General features: G+C 38.3%; 1 protein-coding gene across 3 annotated transcripts in view; it reads left to right on the top strand.

Moving 5' to 3' along the window:
- The window catches only part of robo3 (roundabout, axon guidance receptor, homolog 3 (Drosophila)), a 129,453-nt gene that overhangs the window by 41,401 nt on the left and 67,259 nt on the right, over positions 1–20,793 (top strand). For all 3 annotated transcript variants that reach the window (XM_077546934.1, XM_077546933.1, XM_077546932.1), the window contains exons 3-6: positions 10,346–10,503; positions 11,110–11,230; positions 19,981–20,119; positions 20,352–20,479. In XM_077546934.1, the coding sequence (XP_077403060.1) occupies positions 10,346–10,503; positions 11,110–11,230; positions 19,981–20,119; positions 20,352–20,479 (546 nt within the window). The remainder of the gene's footprint in view (positions 1–10,345; positions 10,504–11,109; positions 11,231–19,980; positions 20,120–20,351; positions 20,480–20,793) is intronic.

Genomic DNA, 20,793 nt, shown 5'->3' with positions numbered 1-20,793 from the left:
AATCTGTGCAAATTACGGCCAGTCAACAATTTCGGAGTGTCCCTTGAAGCCTTTATGAAGTCAAAATAAACCAACTTCGAGATATTAGTGGCAACCTCAACTCTGGTCCTCATGTTAGCAATATGTCCTCCAGGCAGGATTATTATAGTTTTGGAATTTAAATTTTAATTTACTTTTCGTTTTGAGTTTTGTTTTTTAAATTTAGTGAGTTTTAAGTAGTTTTCAGGACGGTTCTGTTAGTTTTTATTAGTTGTAGTTATTTAAAAAATGCTTAGTTTTAGTTAGTTTCAATACAGTATTAGTTTTTGTGAAAGTGTATTACTTGTGTGCAATATTTAATAAACACTATGGTAAAAAAAAAAAACATTTTTTACCTAGCGTTGCATTTTTGCTGAGTTAAATTAAAAAGCAGATTAGGCAAAAGTCAAACATGCAAAATTGTCGCCTAGGAGCGACGTCATCTGAAGGTGCTTTTCCATTGGCTGCTGCTAAATGATTTTGTGTGGCACACTTTCAAACGTCCTTATTCGAGTTAATATATCAAAATAAATATACTTAAAATCACATTTAAAACCATCCCCAAAGGCTCATGTATTAAATTAAGTCAAGTCATCTTTATTTATATATGAATTACCAAAGACTAAAACGAAGGACATTTTCACTATAATTATAGTTTTAGTTAGTTTTGTAAATGTAAAATGTAGTTGCAGTTAGTTTTCATTTTTTTTATAAAAAACGGAAATTTTTTACATTATCTACAAGTTAAAAATATGATAAAGAAAAAAATTCCAACACTTCGGGGTACGCTCCAACCGCCTGTTTTAGCTAAAGATATTAACAAGCTTTCTCCGACAACAACAAAAAAACTTTCAAAAATATATAAGTTACTTTCATATACTGATAAAATGTCTTTACCCATCTCGAAATGGGAGACAGACTTGTCTATAGCACCGGAATCTGACTTTTGGATTCAAGTTTGTGAAAACGCATTTAAAATGACAAAACACACAAATTTACAACTTATCCAATATAAAATTATTCACAGAACATACATTACTCAATATATGATGAAGAAAATGGGACTCTCAGACTCCGACATTTGTCTCCAATGCTTACAAAACACTACAGACACTTATGTTCATGCTTTATGGTTATGTACTCCGGTTATGTATTTCTCGACTAAATTCTTAGAAAAACTTTCCGCTATTTTGGACTGTAGGATACCTTTATCTCCAAACTTGTGTTTGCTAGGTGACCTAACAACAACTGACTTACCACATAAACAATTTCAATCTACACTTGTAGCCCTTACTATCGCTAAAAAAACAATTCTTGTTAACTGGAAAAATAAACAAACTCTGAATATCGACCAATGGTCTAACCTCCTCATAAATCACATTTTAATGGAAAAAATATCTGCCTCAAATAAAAACCAAATATCAAAATTTATAGAAACATGGTCTACGTATATAGAATTTTTTAACCTAATTCTGGTTACTTAATTCTGTCTGTTAGCGAGAGCCACTACATCGTGATAACTTACATTGATGTTTCTGCATTTGGCAATTTATTATTATATTATATTATTAGTATGGGATTTTTTTTTAATGGGCTTTAGGTGAACTGATGAATACACACACGCACACACGCACGCACGCACATGCATATGCTCACCCACATACAAAAATAAAAATAAAATAAAATAATATATATATATATATGTATATATATTTAAAAAAAAAAAACCTTTTTTTTTTAAATTTATTTTTTAAAAAAAAGGAGAGCAATGATGATGTCAAATCGAATGAACAATACTGAGCTCTCCTGGAAAAAAGAAAGAAAAAAAAAGTTTTCATTTTTTTAAAAGCATTTTAGTTTTTATTTTATTTTATTTTGTTAACGAAAATGTTTTTTTCACGTGGACAAGGATTTTGCCAAGTAATGACTTAGTCTTAAGAACTGCAAATTGCGATTTGTGGGCTTAATGTCAGCACACTTGACTTGACTTAAAAAATTATACAGTAGACACTGTAGACACGTTTTTTTGTGAATGTTGATTAAATGTAATGTACTGCTTTATTGAAGACATTAAATTTATATTTAACACAATCTAGGTTTGCTGTCTCTTGACAGCCATGCCACTGTCTCACATGGCCCCTTTGAAAAATGAATTGTCCACCGCATGATCAGCTGAATTGGCACAGTTCTCTGCTCCTGCTCTCCAGTCTGCAGTCTTGTTTGCACTATAGACCTATTTTAATGATTATTCTAGCCGCTGCGCAGCAAGACACACAAAACTGCCTGACTTGGCGACCGTTGCCTATGTGACCCCTGCACTCAGCTATAGTCGGCAAAGTTTCCAGTGCCACACATGCTCAGTGAGCATTGCTCACAACTTAGTTCTATTGAACTGAGAAAGGAACCAATCATTTCATGCAGTGATTCTATTTATTGTGTTCACTCGAAAGATTCTTTCATTTGAAAAAAAACATTTGCAAATGACTAAATAAAAACTTGAGCCCTTTGCAACTCTATTCATCCCAAGAAGAAAAAGAAAAAGTCAAAAGCATGGTACACAAGTCCACAGTGACGCTTTAACTGGTATGCAGTTTTTACTTTCCAGTGCACCTGTGCACCACTTATGCCACCCTGGATGTTTACGTGCCGTCAATATTCGGGTTAAGTTTCAGTTTCTTAAACATTCGCGATAACCCGTTTCCATGTGCGAGCAGACAGTTACTCCCGTATACGGTAATTGTGATCAATCAATCTACACAGTGATGCACGGATGTCATGACGCAAATAGACCTCATTTCGGCTTCTTACTTGCTAACATCAATACAAGACATTTTTATTCCATGTCATTCACCACACTAATAAAGTTGTCAGTTTACTTTTTGCTCCCAAAGTGTGGTTCTATGCTGCGTTGGAGTTTGTTTACCTCTGCTTCTGTATTTCCTGTGGGTTCCGCTGCAGACACCACACATACAAGTACTTTCTGTAGCCTACTCAAAAGACCAAGAATCCTTGCGGATAGAGCGTGCACATAACACAAACCAATGTTCTGTTCAATGCAGGTAACCTGATCACATATATTTGACCAAATAAATACCTGGGCTTTCAAAACCCAAATATAGCAGTCCTTTGAAAAACACTTCTGTCATTTTTTAAAATTATTTATTATTTTACGTTTTTTGGATGTCTGCATTCAGTTTCATCCCATAAACATAAAATGTAACAAAAAAGTAGGGATAGACCGATTATATCGGCACCGATATTGAGCATTTTGTCAAAAATCGACATCAGCCATCTTGAAGAATCATATGGCCGATAATACCATTTAAAAAAGAAAGTGTTAACTTCAGGGAGCTAATTAAAATGTATTTATTTTTATTGTATTTTTTTTCAGAGATGCTGCTGACCCTGGGAACTCTCTGCACCTTGTGTTTTTGTTTGAAATTAAGACTGAGATACATAAAATTTTTACATTTTAGATATTTTTTAAATTTTGGAATATATTTACTGACTGTAGAAAACAATTGTTTAAGTTTTTATTTAACTTTTGAAAACGTGCTACTGCCCCTGGGAGATCCCGGAACTTTTTGTTAGATTTTTAAAACAAAGATGTCTATTGACTAAGATTTTATTTTATTTTTTACGAACCCTAAAAGTTGCTCAATAAACATATGCTCTAAAATTAGGAGAGAAAAAAAGAGCTGGAGTTTGTATTTTTTCCAAATTTTGATGCCAATCTTTTCCCTTTTAGTAAAAATAAATATCGGCTCCAAATATTGGTTGTCGTCGTCCTTGACTACTACTAATCGGTATCGACCCTGGAAAAACCACATCAGTCTATCTCTACAAAAAACACAAAAATTGACGTGTTTTTCCCAGGACAGCAACAATATGATCCATGTGATGTCGTTTATTCAAGGCTATCAAGTACTGTCACATATGTTGCATGGCAGCACCACCAAAGTAATTCTTGTGCGCAAGGTACTGATATGGGATGCAGTTGAAGTTTTACTGTGACTTTGCTGGCTTCCACCCTCATACCAAAGGTATATAACAAAAGCTGAAAACAGCCAGCTGGAACTAGAGCACGAAGTAACCTGGGATTCACTGTCCACTCCCATTTTATGTTGAAAGGACTAGTTGCAAACCTGACATCCCAATGTATCTAGTTATCTCATATCAATGTCCAATTTCTGTGAGTCTGAAAGGCACAGTTGAACAAATCCCGACTGTTATACTCTGATGTATCAGTGTATCGGGAAGCCATTGTGAAAGTAGCTACAATTTGAATTAGAACTGGAGGAGGCTCAGCATTGTAGACATCTGTCTCATCAAGAGCACCACTACCTCCCCCTTTTCTAAAACCCTCTGCTGACACTCCCTTCACCAATATCCTGTGTGGACTGTTTCATCATGGTGCAATAGTTGATAGGGATCAGAGGGGGTCCACTCTGGATAATGAGTAAGGCTGGTGTCAGCTCCAGACAGGGGCCTCAGTTGGGACCAAAGTCCCTGAACATGTATTGCCACCATAGAACAGATATGACATGTTTTGCGTGCATCTAAGCAGTCATTGTATGGGAACAAGAGGGATTTATGTAATTTGCCATAAGAGTGAAAGCATGATAATATTTCATCGTGTGAGATGAGACTAAAGAATATTGCTTTATTTTGGAGCAGGACATAAGATGACATGACCAACAAGATCCACCCACATCTGTGTTTGAATCTGGAAATGTGTTTGTTGACCACCCCCTTGGAGCCCCTTATTTGCTCTGCCAGCAAAGGGACTGTGTGTCATTCTCTATCTGCCATATGAATATTTATATTTTGGGATTTGGGGGGCTGCTGTCAAGTACGTATACGCACACACCATCGTTAGAACGTTTCAGACAGCGATAAAGCTCTTTAATTACAAGTGAGCAGTAGCTCACCCCAGATGTGTTTTTAATGTCCACTCAAATGGCAAAATGAAAGATGGTGTTTTTCACTTATGGAAGATAACGTCTTGTGTTAGCAAGCTTGTACAGATGGTTATCATTTCTTACAGAGTGACTGTTATTAGATATATACAATAGTCTGACTTAGAGCTGGGCCATTAATTGAAACTTAATCGGGGTTAGTTTGGGTTGTCATGATCTTAATTCATTCACTCCCAGCCATGTTCACTGATTGTGTTCTATTGCTATAAAAACACGGAACCTACCAAAATAAAGATTTGAGTCTCTTCTGTCATCAGGAAAAAAAAAGTATATTTGTATCTAAGTTTCATCATTATTCACAAACCTGTTGAAAACACTGAGGAAAAGAGCTTGTTGCAACATGGCCTTGGCTGATGTCTTATACTCTGCTGCCACCTGCTGGCCCTTTTTTGTTATAACTACCATTGCTTTAAGCGACCTCTTCAAAGCAGAGGCTGCATCAAAGCAGTATGCTCTAGCATAAAAAAACATTGAAAAAAACGTATAAATAAGTTTTTGGTACCATGGCAGTATTTAAAATATGTATTTTTTTTATAGGTTTTTAGGAGCAAATGATTTTAAAGACATTACAGTTGGAACAATTTGCAAATTACATTTTGTACTTGATAAAAAGAATAAAGTTCAAGAATGTTTTCAGTGTGCTGGAATGAATTAGCATATAATGGCAGTTTTGAGTAATTGAATTTTGATAGTTGAATACACTTTAAGTTTTGAAATGAATGAATAATAATTTTTGTCAATCATCATATCAATATAAAATAAATATAATCAAATGTTTACACACACACACACACACACACACACATTAATCACCAAGCCCTAGACTACAATCTGACATTGTAGGAGGAATTGAAATGTTGTCAAAGTCAAACAACTGTGGGATTTATCATTCATTTGTTCCTCATGTCGAACCATTTCCAAATAACTAATTTGTTCCAAAAAACATATAAAAACGTTATATTTTAAATATTGCAGCTTCCCAAAAACTTATTTACAATTTTTTATTTTATTTTTATTTTTATGCTAGAGCATACAGAAGGCTTTGATGCAGCCTCTGACCTGAAGAGGGACGCTTGAAGAATGGTAGTTATTACAAAACGACCAGCAGGTGAATGCATAGTATAAGAGATCAACCAGGGCCATGTTGCAAAAAGCTGTTTTCCCCAGTGTTTTCAACAGATTTGTGAATAATGATTAAATTTAGCTATATTCTAATGCTAATTGCTGCAAAACGTAAACAGATGAAAGAAGACAATCTAATTTTACTTTTGGTAGATCCCATGTTTTTATAGCAATGGAACACAATATTCCGTGGGCCTTGCAAAATCAGTCAAAATCCAGTAAAACAGCCAAAGGGGGTTGCTTCAGTGAAAATGACTGGGAGTGAATGAGTTAATATGCCTGTTACATTATACACTTCCCTACTAACTTTACTAACAAGTCAGGGAAAAAGTTAACTACATTTAAATAAGAACAATACAAATAGTTTATTCAAAATTTCAGTCCAAACACATTGTATTATATAAACTTGGATGCAATTCTAATCCTTATCTTTTCCCTTGTGGGTTACTCTACGCTGATGAAAGCACAACGAATGGACCCATTCGTAGGGATTATTTTGGCTTTGTAAAAGGGGTTATTGGAAAGGGTCAAAGTGCACACACTTAATATGGGATCCCAGGGGTCTCATGGGTAATTGCCAGTATCTAATGAACTTTTTGCCCTATTTTCACCCAAATATAGGGAGTGTGGAGGGCGGGATGTGAAAAATCAGAGATCCTCGAAGCCATGGTGTGAGAATGGTGTGTGACTGGCCATTGTGGTTGCTCTGCATCCCAGTGACATGATAATACTGAGTTAGGTTGCAGTGAGCATTTGATTTACTTCCTCTTTTTGCATGACCGCACAGGGTCCTGCTCAATTTAAGTGCCCACCTCTGCGTAAAATGTAGGTTGGGACTACATATGATGTAAGGAGTGTGAGAAAGCATTTCCTTGTAGCATTGTAGGATTAAAGTATTTGAAGTTCTCCAAACATTGGGTAGATCTTCCCCAATTCCTCAAACTTTTGTGACCATGAGCAACTTTATTACAATAAGATGCAGTATTTTTTAATGGTTTGTGGGTTTGTCGGAGGGCTGAGAGAAATTGGAAAAAAGACCACTTTCTAGTCTCTTTAGAAAAATACCCAACAATTATCCAGCTAACTTTCAAGTTGCAAAGTAAACAAAGGTTTGCATCTCCCTAGAATGATATTTAATAAAATAATCTTATTGGTTAACCAAGTCACTCCAGGGGTGGATTCTTTGCTCTTTGTTGAGAAACTTGCAATTTATGCCTTCATAACAGTGGCGGACTGTCCGTCAGTGTCATGATCCTTTTTTGTTTAGTTTCGTATGTACTTTTGCTACATGTAATGTCTTGTGTTCTTGTGGTTCATGTCTTTCTCGTTATGGTTTTGTGTCCACCTGTTTGTCAGCCCCTCTCCACCAATCAGATCCCTCAGCCACTTGTGTCGTGTCCAAGTGATTCTCATTAGTTGGGTTTCCATCCACCCATTTTTATTCAAATTTTCAAGAAATGCAAAAATAAAACGGAACGGAAATGCTAGAAATTCGAAAAAGGTCCCAAAATTCGCAAAAAGATTTTTACACTTAGAGGGGGTGGATTTTGAAGCGTAACGAAAAAAGAAAAATGCAAATTTTGGCTATGGAAAGAGGTTTTGCAAATAACCGCTGGCAAGACCAGATACACGTCGCACGTTTTGACCGGAAATTACGACACACGTACGTTTGTATTTCCAAAGCAATGGCGGACGATAAAGTAAGGTATGTTTGGGGGGACGACGAAACATAAATCTTTAAAAATATATATATAATTAAAGAAGCAAATATTAATGCTATTTTAGTTTGCTTTTGTCCAAGTCTTCATGTTAATGTAAGTTTGTTTGTTTCTTTGGATCGGGGTTTTTAAAAATTTATTTAGTTTCTTACTGAGAGCTTACTGAAAATGAAAGAGTCCACATTAAATCACTTCATGAAGCTGGATGGTCTCTGAAAAAAAGGTATTAGTGGTCTAATACATTCGTTAAGCACTATATATCTGATGCTAATGGTAATGTCCTGAGGCTTTATTGGCCTGTCAGCACTCTCATTAGAGGGGGAGGAGTGCCATCAATCAGATAGCACTTTCCTGCAGCCCTGTAATGTGTGCCAAGACTTTGAAGTGGTTTTAAAATAAAAACTTAAAATACTTTACATAAAAACATAAAATTGCCACGTATTCATATCACTGTCCACCATATTGTTGTTGATGACCACACATGCGCATGTGCAGTTTATATTGTTATTATTAGTTTTGGTGCTTTATTGAACATATAAACACAAAGAAAACACATTACAAGTCTAAAATATAAATTGAAGTAAAAAAGAAAACAAGAATAGGAAGTAAGAAAAGAGTTTATATGTTCAAAAGGGGTAAGAGGAAGTTAAAAACTTTTCTAGTCCTACCCCTTATTCGTTTTTATGTTTTATTTATATTTATGTATGTATTTCAACAAAAGGAAATATATAAACCTAATCATATATACAAGTGCACTTTAACATATGTACATTTGCCAGCGACATATGCACACGAAATCAACAGGCACATACCACAATACATCTATAAATCACATCCTCATACTCACATATACAATTTTCATTACACTCATACCAATACATCCAAAGAAATTACAGCATATGTTCATTTTTAAAAGCTCATGATGATGATGTAAGTATTATTATTTTTTAAACTTTGCTTTCAAACAATGTTTTAAAATCAGCAAGTGACTGACATCTTTTCAGGTCAGTTCCAAAATCATTCCACAAATGAACACCTTTTACAGAAACACACCTTTGCTTAATATTTGTTCTTGTTTTAATATTTTTGTAGACACATTATTATCATCGCTGCTTTGTGAAAAACACTTATGTCTATTTTTTTTTACGTTATTGGGATGTCTGCATTCAGTTTCATACCCAAAGCATTAAATTATTATTATTATTATTATTTTTTTTTTAAGACAAAAATTGACATTACATTATATTATGGCATGTGTCTTCAAGTATTGGAACAGTTAAAACAGTAATTATTTATTTTGTAACAAAACATTTTAGTTCCCGGCTATTAATTGAATACAGATGATCACAATTCAATGTTGTTGCACTTGTGTGACAATCCAGGAAAACAAACAAACTGTGTAGCTTTGTGTGATCGACACATGCAAGTCAATATGAACACAATTTTCACTTATGAGCCAACTGTATGCACCTAAATATAGTTTTGTTTTTCCAGAGAAATTAAATATGTGGTTGTGTGTTAGTATTGTGCGTTAGTAGTAGTACTTACTACAGGTCCGTAAATAAGATATGTAAGCTAACACACTGATACCCTCAAGCATTAATTGAACATCTCCTTGATGTCAAAATTTCAGCTCCCATTAAAGATTCAAGAGAGCAGTTGTAGAGTTGCTGCTAATCATCTTTGAGAAAACTTTGTGACGCAAAAAAGGGCACTTTAGTGAAGATCTATTATCCTGCTTTAGGGTGACGGAAAGCTTTTAGGGCAGAAATTAGCTAGGAAAGTAATAGAAACTGATCCATGGGTTTACTCCTTTGTGAATCTGTGGAGTGGCTTAGACCAGACTTGTAGCCTGCAGGCCTCTGTGGCTTTGGCCTCATCCGGGTATCAGGGCATCAACCGCAACTACAAAACCTCTCTACATAGCTGTAATCCGAGAGGTCACAGAGCTCTAGAGACGCAAAGTGGAAAATCCAATCGCTTTCAGGGAAACCAGACACAAAATGTAGACTATGGATAGATGAATATGGGTATTAAGGAGTTAACTTGACTTGTTGAATCAGATAATTTATGCTTGCTGCATTCAAACAGTCTTTTTGCTATCAATGAGCTTGGTCGATTTATCTGATGTATGCAGTTTTTTTTTTTTTACCTCCCAATATTCCAATGTATTTATGCATGTGAATTTGCCAGGGGAAATAATGTGCATGTTTGATGTGTGTGTGTTTCTGTGTCTGCCTGCGCGTGTGTGTCAGGTTGAATAATTAATTTACTTTCATTATTAATGTGCACCAATGACAGTGAATAAAAAAGCAAGATAGCACACAATGGATTAAAGTATCATTAGTAGTTTTTCCGTGATTAGTCATATTGTTGATATGCTCACATTTTTCAAATGATCAGGTTTATCATGTAAGCAGAAGTACACAAGCAGTGTTATGTGTATTTTTTGTTAAATAAAATTATCAACAAAAGACTTTACTTACCCATTCTTTTTTTCTTCACCAGTTCTAAGAGATGACTTCCGTCAGACACCGAGTGACGTGGTGGTGGCAGCAGGTGAGCCAGCTGTCATGGAGTGTATTCCCCCCAGAGGACATCCTGAGCCAACCATCTCGTGGAAGAGAAATAATGTCCAGGTCAATGACAGAGATGAGAGGATCACGGTAAGTAGACTGTTGGTTGTCCAATGTTTTCATTGCCGTTGGTTTGCCTGTTTATTTACTCTGTTGATTGTGCGTACATTGCTGGGTTTTTGTAACATATACGTGTTGTTGTCGTCATTGAATCTTCAGCTAGGAAAAAAAATAAGAAAAAAAATAGACTGAATTCTTATGAAATAAATTGAAAGATAAATTATGTGAAAATTACAAGTTGTCCAAGCGGGGTTTGAACCCAGATCTTCCGGTTTAGCAGCCAATTGCTCAAACCACTGTTTCCATTGCTGCTGTAGAAACTGTCACATTGTATATAATTGTAGTGAATACGTCAGTATATACAAAGCTTGCGTTGAATTTTAATTTTGAATATAGAAAGCAATAATATAGAAACACAACTTATGAATGACATCAGAAATAATGGATGTGAAATAATTTGACAATGATTAGTATTCAATATTGCATTTGTACTAAAGAGCTTCCCAAGCAGGGTTTGAACCCAGGTCTTTCAGTGTGGTAGGCAATTGCTCAAACCCCTGTGCCATTGCTGCCGTAGAAGAATATGTGATATTGTATATAATATACATCTTCATGTATTTACCACTCCCTTTTCAGATCAGAGGAGGCAAACTAATGATTTCAAACACCAGAAAAAGTGATGCTGGCATGTACGTGTGTGTTGGCACCAATATGGTTGGAGAAAAAGACAGTGATCCAGCTGAACTGGTGGTATTTGGTAAGTAGTATAGTATTTTTTTTCTAAAATGATGGGTATATACTAGGCATGCAACAATATAAAAATCTGACGGTATTAAGACCCCAGTATGGTATTCGTGTAGTATTGCAAAAAATAAATAACTTGAAAAATAATTTCATAGTGTGGAAACATTAATTTGACCCTAACACAACAATGACAAAGTCAAATAAACGCTCTGGTCAATGTAGGAATACCTGAATGCTTATTTATACAAAATGTACAAGTATTTTGTCCCCCTAAAATATAGTCAGAAATATCTCTTCACGTTGTTTGTAAATCAATACACCACCATGTCTACCAAATTATTTCCAAAGATATACACTTTTCCCAAATCCTTATCCAGACATTCTTAGTTAAATAAATATCAACTTATCAATAGTTATTTTTTCTTTTAAGAAGTTGTGAGACATGGTAGCTATTGTTCGTGTTACTGAGCATGATACTAGCATGTTACTGGTCATTTCTCTGTTACAAAGGCGTGAGTGGGCTTTATGACTTATCCAAATATACTGATTGACTGATCAAAAAAGTGAGGGTGGATGACGTTTCTCTTCCCAACTTCTCCCTCTTCAACATACAACAACAGCAACCTGACAAAAAGAGAAATGAGATGAGCCCTAAAGCCTCTATCTAGCCTTGCAGCATTTCACTTAACACAAATGGCCACAAAATGTTTTTGTTTAGTGTACGTAGCATTTGATACTGGGACTTCGGCGGCATTATTGTGTGAATTTCAAAACCGAGTTACTATGATATTCATAACACCATTGCATCCTGAGTATACACATAGACCTATATATTTGATGTAAATACTGAATCGGTTCAGAAAGTAATTCATACTGGATGTTGTGCTACAGTGTGAGCACATTAATCAGAAATAAAGTATCTTCTATTTTTTTTTCCCACGCAATGTCTCGGGTATTACACAGTTTGAATTCATCTGGTATCACAGGAGCAGAAGATGAATGTTTCTCTCCTGGCTGCACTTTTTCTTTGCTTCCTTGACCTAAAAATGTTTCATATTTCCCATATTCTTGGAAACTCTCTTAGAAGACCAGATGTATAAATGCTTTGGGAGTGTGTATTGATCCTAGCAAACAGATAGAAAATGGATATGCTCTTTCTGCTTCGACAGCTCGTTTTCTCAACTACCACCTCCTAAATGCTGATTTTTTTTTTTTAATCATTGAGAAACCACGAGGTCATGGGTCAATTTTCACATATTTTTAATTTAAAGGGAATGACACAAGCTGCTTTGGCTGGGAGTCTAGTTGTCTGTGTTCACTCCCACAACAGTGCAAATGGTCATTTGGCTGGGAGTCTAGTTGTCTGTGTTCACTCCCACAACAGTGCAAATGGTCATTTCTAACAGCACCCGTCTCTGAAAATACAAAAAGAAAGAAAACTCCGCCCATGTACACAGACTACACTTTATACTAGACTTTCTCAAATGAAATGCAAATAAAATAAATTTCAGACACTGCTTTTTTTTTTTTTTTTCTGGGAGATCTCAGTATTGATCATTTGAAATGTCATCATCATTGTTCTCCCTTTTTTTTTTTTTTTTTTTGTATGTGTGTTTGTGCGTGCGTGCGTGCGTGTGTGTGTGCGTGCGTGCGTGCGTGAGAAAGAAAAAAAATAATAATAATTTCCCATACCGTTCACCTAAACCGAACACTTCAAAATCCAGCCAGAGTCGTGGGGCCGCCAGGAGACCCGAAGGGGGACCAAAGAAAATAAAGAAAAGCGAAGCCCAGCACCGACCAGACACCACCCACCGGGCCACTAACCTTCACCAACCCCAGAGACATCTAAACTCCAACAAATCAGGGAAACCTCAAGGGCCCAAAGGAGAAACTGAGGAAAGGTAGAAAGGACAGACGAAGCAGAGTGAGATCCACTGACACCAGCCTCCACCGAATCAATGACCTGAGGGAGAAGCAAATTGTGTCTGAGTCTCGATAGATGCTGGTGTGGTGGATCTAGCATGCATGAAAATCTCCACCAAAGAGGGGAGCCGTCGACCCCCGCCAGGACAGAGCAAGCGCAACACCTCAGGGCCCCCCAGGCCGCGGCCACGCCAAAGGACGACCCCCGGGCCCCGCAGGGGCCACCGGCCGGAGAGCAAACCCCGGAGCAGGAGCGCCCCCCACCCCAACGCGGCCCGCGCCCCCAACCCAACGCAGCAGGACGGGGCACTGCAGGCCCACCAGGCACCCCACCGGCCCACAACCCCCCCCCCCCCCCCCCACGACCCCCCCGCCCCCCACCCCCCGCCACCCACCCCAACCCAGCCCCAACCGCCCCCAGGTCCCCAAATCCCCAGACACCCTCCCCACCCCAGCACCCCCCACCCCGGCACCCCCACCACCACCCCCCCACCAACCAAGCCGCCCCCGCCCCCACCCCCACCAACCGACAGCCCCCCAGACCCCGACCCCAGACCCCGGGGACACACCGCACCCAGGCATCTGCGCCGAAGAGGGGGCCGGGCAGCGGAGCGGTGTGTTATGTGCCCTAAAATGTATTGTGCAAAACTAGTGCAGTGAGTTAAGAGGAGCGACCAGCTGGGCCCCCCCCAACCGGGCGGGGGGGGGGGGGGGGCGCACCCGCCCACCAAAACCCCCACCCACCCCACCGGGACCCCGGCGGGGCTCGCCCCCCGGATACCGGGGCCCGCCCGAAGTGCCCGGAGGCCCACCGGAGCGGGGCGGGCACAACACCAATCCCGCCCACTCCCCCGGCCCCCGGAGCGCCGAGACCCGGGCCACGGATGGAACCCCCGGCCTAGGGGAGGGGGAGGAGGGCGGACAGGGGAGGGGGAGGGGACGGGGGAAGAAGACGACAGGAAGGGCAGGAGGCAGCGGCAGGGCCGCAGAGAGAGGGGGAGAGGAGGAGGAAAGGCGACGAGGGAGAAGGGACAGGGAGGCGGAGGATGGGCGGGGAGAGAAGAAGAGGGAGAGGAAGCAAGGGGGAGGAAGGGGGAGGGGAGAGGGAACCACGGGGCACCCCGGCAGCCCACAGGCCCCGACCCGCGTCGCCGGACCCAGAGCGACGGACCGCGTCGGGGCGGCGCCGCCCCGGACACCAGGGAGAGCCCCGCAACACAGCACCCCCCACGAGACCCAGGGAACGACCAAGACGCAGCCGCCACCCAGCAGCCAACAGAGGGGCAGACCCGCCCACGCCCAGCCAGGGGGGACAGCACCTGTAGAGTTAGTCCCCTGGCATGCAGTGAATCCGAATATTAGCCCTTAGTGCCCATTGGAGGTGAATCTGCTCGATCCTGTTGGCAGCAACTGGGTTCCTGACTATAAAAACACAACCATTAGTTACAAACTGCCAAATGCAGAGACATCAATGTAAGTTATCACGATGTGGTGGCTCTCGCTAACAGGCAGATTTAAATAACCAGAATTAGGTTAAAATATTCTATATACGTAGACCATATTTCTATGAATTTTGATATTTGTTTTTTATTTGAGGCCGATATTTTTTCCATTAAAATGTGATTTATGAGGAGGTTAGACCATTGGTCGATATTCAGAGTTTGTTTATTTTTCCAGTTAACAAGAATTGTTTTTTTAGCGATAGTAAGGGCTACAAGTGTAGATTGAAATTGTTTATGTGGTAGGTCAGTTGTTGTTAGATCACCTAGCAAACACAAGTTTGGAGATAAAGGTATCCTATAGTCCAAGATAGCGGAAAGTTTTTCTAAGACTCTAGTCCAGAAATACATAACCGGAGTGCATAACCATAAAGCATGAAAATAAGTGTCTGTAGTGTTTTGTAAACACTGGAGACAAATGTCGGAGTCGGAGAGCCCCATTTTCTTCATCATATATTGAGTAATGTATGTTCTATGGATAATTTTGTATTGGATAAGTTGTAAATTTGTGTGTTTTGTCATTTTAAATGCATTTTCACAAACTTGAATCCAAAAGTCAGATTCCGGAGCTATAGACAAGTCTGTCTCCCATTTTAAGATGGGTAAAGACATTTTATCCCTATATGAAAGTAACTTATATATTTTTGAAAGTTTTTTTGTTGTTGTCGGAGAAAGCTTGGTAATATCTTTAGCTAAGCCAGGCGGTTGGAGCGTACCCTGAAGTGTTGGAATTTGTTTCTTTATCATATTTTTAACTTGCAGATAATGTAAAAAATTTCCGTTTGTTATTTTGTATTTTTGGAGCAAAGATGTATATGATATAAACATATTATCTGAGAAGAGATGGTGAAGATGTGTGATTCCTTTCTGCTCCCACACACCTAAATAAAACGTTTGGTTGTTAATTCGAAAGTCAGGGTTATGCCATAGGGGAGAAAGTCCACAGGGCTCCACTTGGGCTTTTGTAATTTCTAATGCCTTCCACCAAGCAGTCAGGGTGGCGGAAATCATTGGGTTTTTAAAACAATTATGTCGCTTAATCGATGTTGTAATAAAGAGTAAATCTAGAAGTCTGAGGTTATTACAATCCTTCTGTTCTAGTTCCAGCCAACAGTTAGTATCTCTGTTGGGTTGTGCCCATAGAACGATATATTGTAGCTGGTTAGCTATATAGTAGTACATAAAATTTGGTGCCTCTAGACCACCTTTGGATTTACTTTTCTGAAGAGTAGATAGACTAATCTTTGCTTTTTTTTTTTCCAGTAAAATTTTGTAACAGCTGAGTCCAACAACTGGAACCATTTAGCCGTGGGTTTAAATGGAATCATTGAGAAAAAATAGTTTATTTTAGGTAAAACTTTCATTTTAACGGTGGCTATTCGTCCTATTAAAGAAATAGGAAGATTATTCCAGCGTTCCAAGTCACTATGAATGTTATCCAGAAGTGGAGAAAAGTTTAAATGAATTAAATCAGTTAATTTAGGTGAGATTTTTATGCCTAAGTATTTTAAATTACCTATAGGAAATGAGTAATGTGGGTCCTGGCTTGCAGGGTTCCATGAATTTTCTGTAATAGGTAGAAGTGTTGATTTTGTCCAGTTAATAGAATAATCTGACAACTGTGAGAATTTAGTTATTAAGTTAAATACTTCCCCTAACGAAATTGTCGGGTTTTCTAAATAAAGTAAAATATCATCGGCATATAGATTAATTTTATGTTCTGTTACCCCAGAGTGAATTCCTTGAATCCTTCTTTCCTGGCGTATGGCTATTGCAAGTGGCTCGATAAATATTGCAAATAATAAAGGGGATAGTGGGCATCCCTGTCTTGTGCCTCTCTGTAAAATAAAGCTCTTAGATATAATCCCGTTAGTAGTAACTGTAGCTTTGGGAGAATCATATAATACTGACACCCAATGGATAAATGATTTCCCAAAGCCAAATTTATTTAAAACAGCAAAGAGGAAGGACCAGTTAACTTTGTCAAAAGCTTTTTCTGCATCCAACGATATAATAACTGCCTTCTTATCATGCCACTGTGACATGCTAATAAGGTTAAAGAGCCTCCTAATATTATTAGTAGAGTGACGATCTTTAATAAAGCCTGTTTGGTCGCTATGAATAATTGTCGAGATTACTGTTTCTAATCTAGATGTGAAAGCCTTAGTAATAATTTTGATATCAGTGTTAATTAGTGAAATCGGACGGTAACTTGATGGAAGGGTGGGGTCTTTTTCTAGCTTTAATAAAAGTTTAATTGCTGCTGTATTCATGTGTGGACGTATGTAACCATTAGTTTTAATTTCTGTTACTACTCTTAAGAATAGCGGAGCAAGCATTAACCAGTAGTGCTTAAAAAATATAGCCGGATAACCATCTGGGCCAGGTGCCTTGCCATTAGGCATACTATCTAGAGCACTGTACAACTCGTTTATAGTAAGTGGCGCTTCTAACATATCTTTATATTCAGTAGTTAACTGAGGCATATTTAAGCTACTGAGGAATGCCTCAATATGCTCAGGGTTAGGTTTGTTAGTTTCTGAGTATAGGTTGCGATAATAGTTATAAAAAATTTGATTAATTTCTTCTGGTGATTGTGTACATTCACCAGTTGTCCCTTTAATAGCCGTTATAAGAGATTTTTCCCGATTGCGTTGAAGTTGGTTTGCAAGAAATTTACCTGATTTGTTATTATATTCAAAGTTGTTGTATCTCAATTGTTGTATTATAAACTCTGTCTTTTTAGTTAGCATATCGTCTAACTGTATTTTTGTATTTTGTAAGTCAGTCCATATTTGGTCATTTGGGTTTATTGCGTACTCATCCGCCAGTTGTTTAATTTTATCTTCCAAGTCATTTTCAAATTTTTGATCCTGTTTCTTTTTATAAGATGAATATGATATAATTTTACCTCTAATTACTGCTTTCCCAGCTTCCCAGAGAAGAGATGGCGATAGGCCTGGAGAGTCATTTATTTCCAAAAAGTCTGCCCACTCTTTCCTTATAATTTTATCAAACTCTGCATCGTTTAGCAGTGAGATGCTAAAACGCCATGTTGGTGGTGGTTTAAAGGTATAATCAACTTGTAGGGAAAGGGAGACTGGTGCATGGTCGCTAATAATAATAGGATGTATTTTTGTAACAGTTTTATCAGCAATAGAGTTATTTGTAAGAAAATAATCAATTCTTGAAAAAGACCGGTGTACAGCGGAAAAGAAGGTAAATTCCTTCTTATTTGGGTTTTTAAGTCTCCAGCTGTCGACGAGGCCAAAATCATCCATATATTCCCCTATTACTTTAGTAGATTGTAATCGCCTTATACATGTTGTGTTATTAGAACGGTCTATTAATGGATTTAAGACTGTGTTAAAGTCTCCTCCAATAATAATAGTAGAGTTCGCTGCTAAATCAAACAGCTGAGAGAAAAATTCATAGAAAAAGGCCGGATCATCATTATTAGGGGCATATAAATTACCAAGTGTATATATTTTATTAAATATAGTTACCTGAATAATAATGTATCGGCCCTCTGGGTCTGTTATTATATTATTTAGAGTAAAGAGTAAATTCTTATGTATGAGTATACAGACTCCTCTTTGTCTGCTGTTATAAGGGGCAGAATATGCTTGGCTAAAATTCTTATCAATAAGTAATTTTTCTTCAGATTTTTGTAGGTGGGTTTCTTGCAGGAGGCAAATATCTGCTTTTAATTTTAAGAGATGGTCTAAAGTTTTTATTCTTTTTGCCTGTGAGCGAGCGCCACAAACATTCCAGGAAACCAGAACTAATTTATGCATACAAACAATATAGGCTCAGTCCTGTGTAAATATCTGCATAGGCCATTTGTCAATACTGGCATGTTATAGGATAGAATCAAAGTAGTTAGGTGATTTATATAATTTGTGTAAAATATAAGGAAATGTGTAAGTAAATATAACAGTGAAAAAACGGGTAGGGATGTGAAAGTGAAGGAAGTTAGTGGGGAGTTAAACAACATTATAATACACCAGTAACTGGTAACCCAAGCGAGATTTTTTTTTGTTTTTGTTTAAATCTACTTTTAGATATAGTTATGTATTATTATTATATTTATAATATAGCGTAAACATAATGAGTATTCATATTTTAGGTTTTATAACCACATATACATTATATGTATATGTATATGTATACATCTAATAATCAAACAAAGTTTAGTTCCATCGATGCTAATTAGAACAGCCAGGGAGTGGAGTTGGGGTTCCGGAATAGTTGGCCATCGATGTATAGTTTATCAACGACCATCATAGTCCGTTTACCCTCCTACCTATTTTGTTTCATTATAGGAAACAGTACCTTTCGCCGCTCATTAATCTCTCTAGGGAATTCGTCATTCATTCCAAATGAGGTCCCTTTAAGCTCCCGTCCTTTACTTTTAACAAATACTTTTTGTTTAAAATGCTCAAATTTGGCGATAATAGGACGGGGTCTGTTGCCCCTACGGGCTCCAAGCCGATGTACCCGGTGAAAGGAGATGTTATTTACCGTCTCCTGAGGAATTTTTAACGATGTCGTCATAAATTTTTTTATCTCAACCTCTGGATTGTCAGAGGTGTTCTCGGATATACCTAAGAATATTAAATTATCCTGCATGCTACGGGATTGAACATCCAGAATAGTTTATTTTAGCATTTTATTTTCCTTTTTAATGGTTTCTAACTCGGCTGAAACAGTCACGAGTGTAGCGTGTATCTCGGCATTGTTGCGTTGGAGATCATTTATTTGTTGGCTGAGGAATTCCATACTTACCTTAAATCCTTTCACCTCCTCGCAGATTAGGGAGAGGACCTCTAACTTTTTATTTATGGACTCCAGCATACTGACCGAGACCTCCGTAGTGGTTAGGTCGTCCGTGTCCGTCGCTGAGTCATTCTTTCTCTTTTTAGAGGGTTCCTTAGACGGTTTCTCGACGGAAGAGTCCTCCATCGCGCAGTTGTAAAAATAACCGTCAATGAAGCGTTCGAGGTCCTCCACGTTGGATGGTATTCCAAATCTGTCGGATGAAAGAGAAAAGAGAAAAGCCAAGATATATGATGGTTAAACTCGAATTAGTTTAGCATAATAGAGCTAGTTCTATCTTAGCAGCAGGGCGCTGCCATGTTGGGGTGTCCCGGTCTCGCTGTAGGTCTCGCGATAATCACAGCATCTCGCGCATGCGTCTCTCAGCTCCATGCGTCTCTCAGCTCCAATTTCAGACACTGCTGGTAGAATGTAATGAAATGTAATTGAAGCCTCTATGTGTATGAATTTATCTCTGCTAACTTTTGCTGCTCTTTTATTTTCTGTCTCTGTCTGATATCAGAGAGGCCGGTGTTCACTAAGCAGCCAGTGAACCAAGTGGTGTTGGCTGACGATACAGTGGACTTTTTTTGTGAGGTGTATGGGGATCCAACTCCAACTGTTCGCTGGCGGAGAGAGGAGGGGGAGTTGCCTCGGGGCAGGTAAGACAGTAACAGTAATGTACTCACTGTATTTTACATGAGCATCTGATCGTAAGCTACTGCTTACTTATTCAATGTCTTATTGCGTATCTATTTGTCTAAATACTGTATGTAAGGTGCCGCCAAAGCTTATGTCTTTTAAATGTCATGCGTCGATATCGTAAATGCCCAATGACACATTCCGTTTTGATTGCAATATGTTAGAATTTACACTTGGCTGATGTGTTTGCAGATATGAGATCCGCAGTGACAACAGTCTTCACCTGAAGCAGGTGCGAGCTGAAGACGAGGGCACTTACACGTGTGTGTCAGAGAACAGTGTTGGCAAAACGGAGGCAGCAGCAACCCTGCAAGTACACGGTAAAGCATTTGCAAGTACAGTTCTCCACAGGTCTGGATTTCTGAAGTTATGATACATACTAACAAAAATTATCATTTCGCAAGTGTGAGATTACATGATAACAAAAGGTTTGGTTTCAAAATTAGTTTAATTGATGCATTGGACAAATGATCCCTTGTACAAGTGCTTTATCCAAAAATTCTACATTCAGAACGAAGTATCTAATCCACTATAAACTACAGCTACTATAAAATTACAAACAAGCTGTTTTGCCACAAGACGAGTGAACAACAGATTGGTTGTTTAACGAACCACCTCAGTAAACGATAATATC

The sequence above is a fragment of the Vanacampus margaritifer genome, chromosome 16, assembly GCF_051991255.1.
Source record: "Vanacampus margaritifer isolate UIUO_Vmar chromosome 16, RoL_Vmar_1.0, whole genome shotgun sequence".
Lineage (NCBI taxonomy): Eukaryota > Metazoa > Chordata > Actinopteri > Syngnathiformes > Syngnathidae > Vanacampus > Vanacampus margaritifer.
This window is presented reverse-complemented; position numbering and strand designations above follow the sequence as displayed.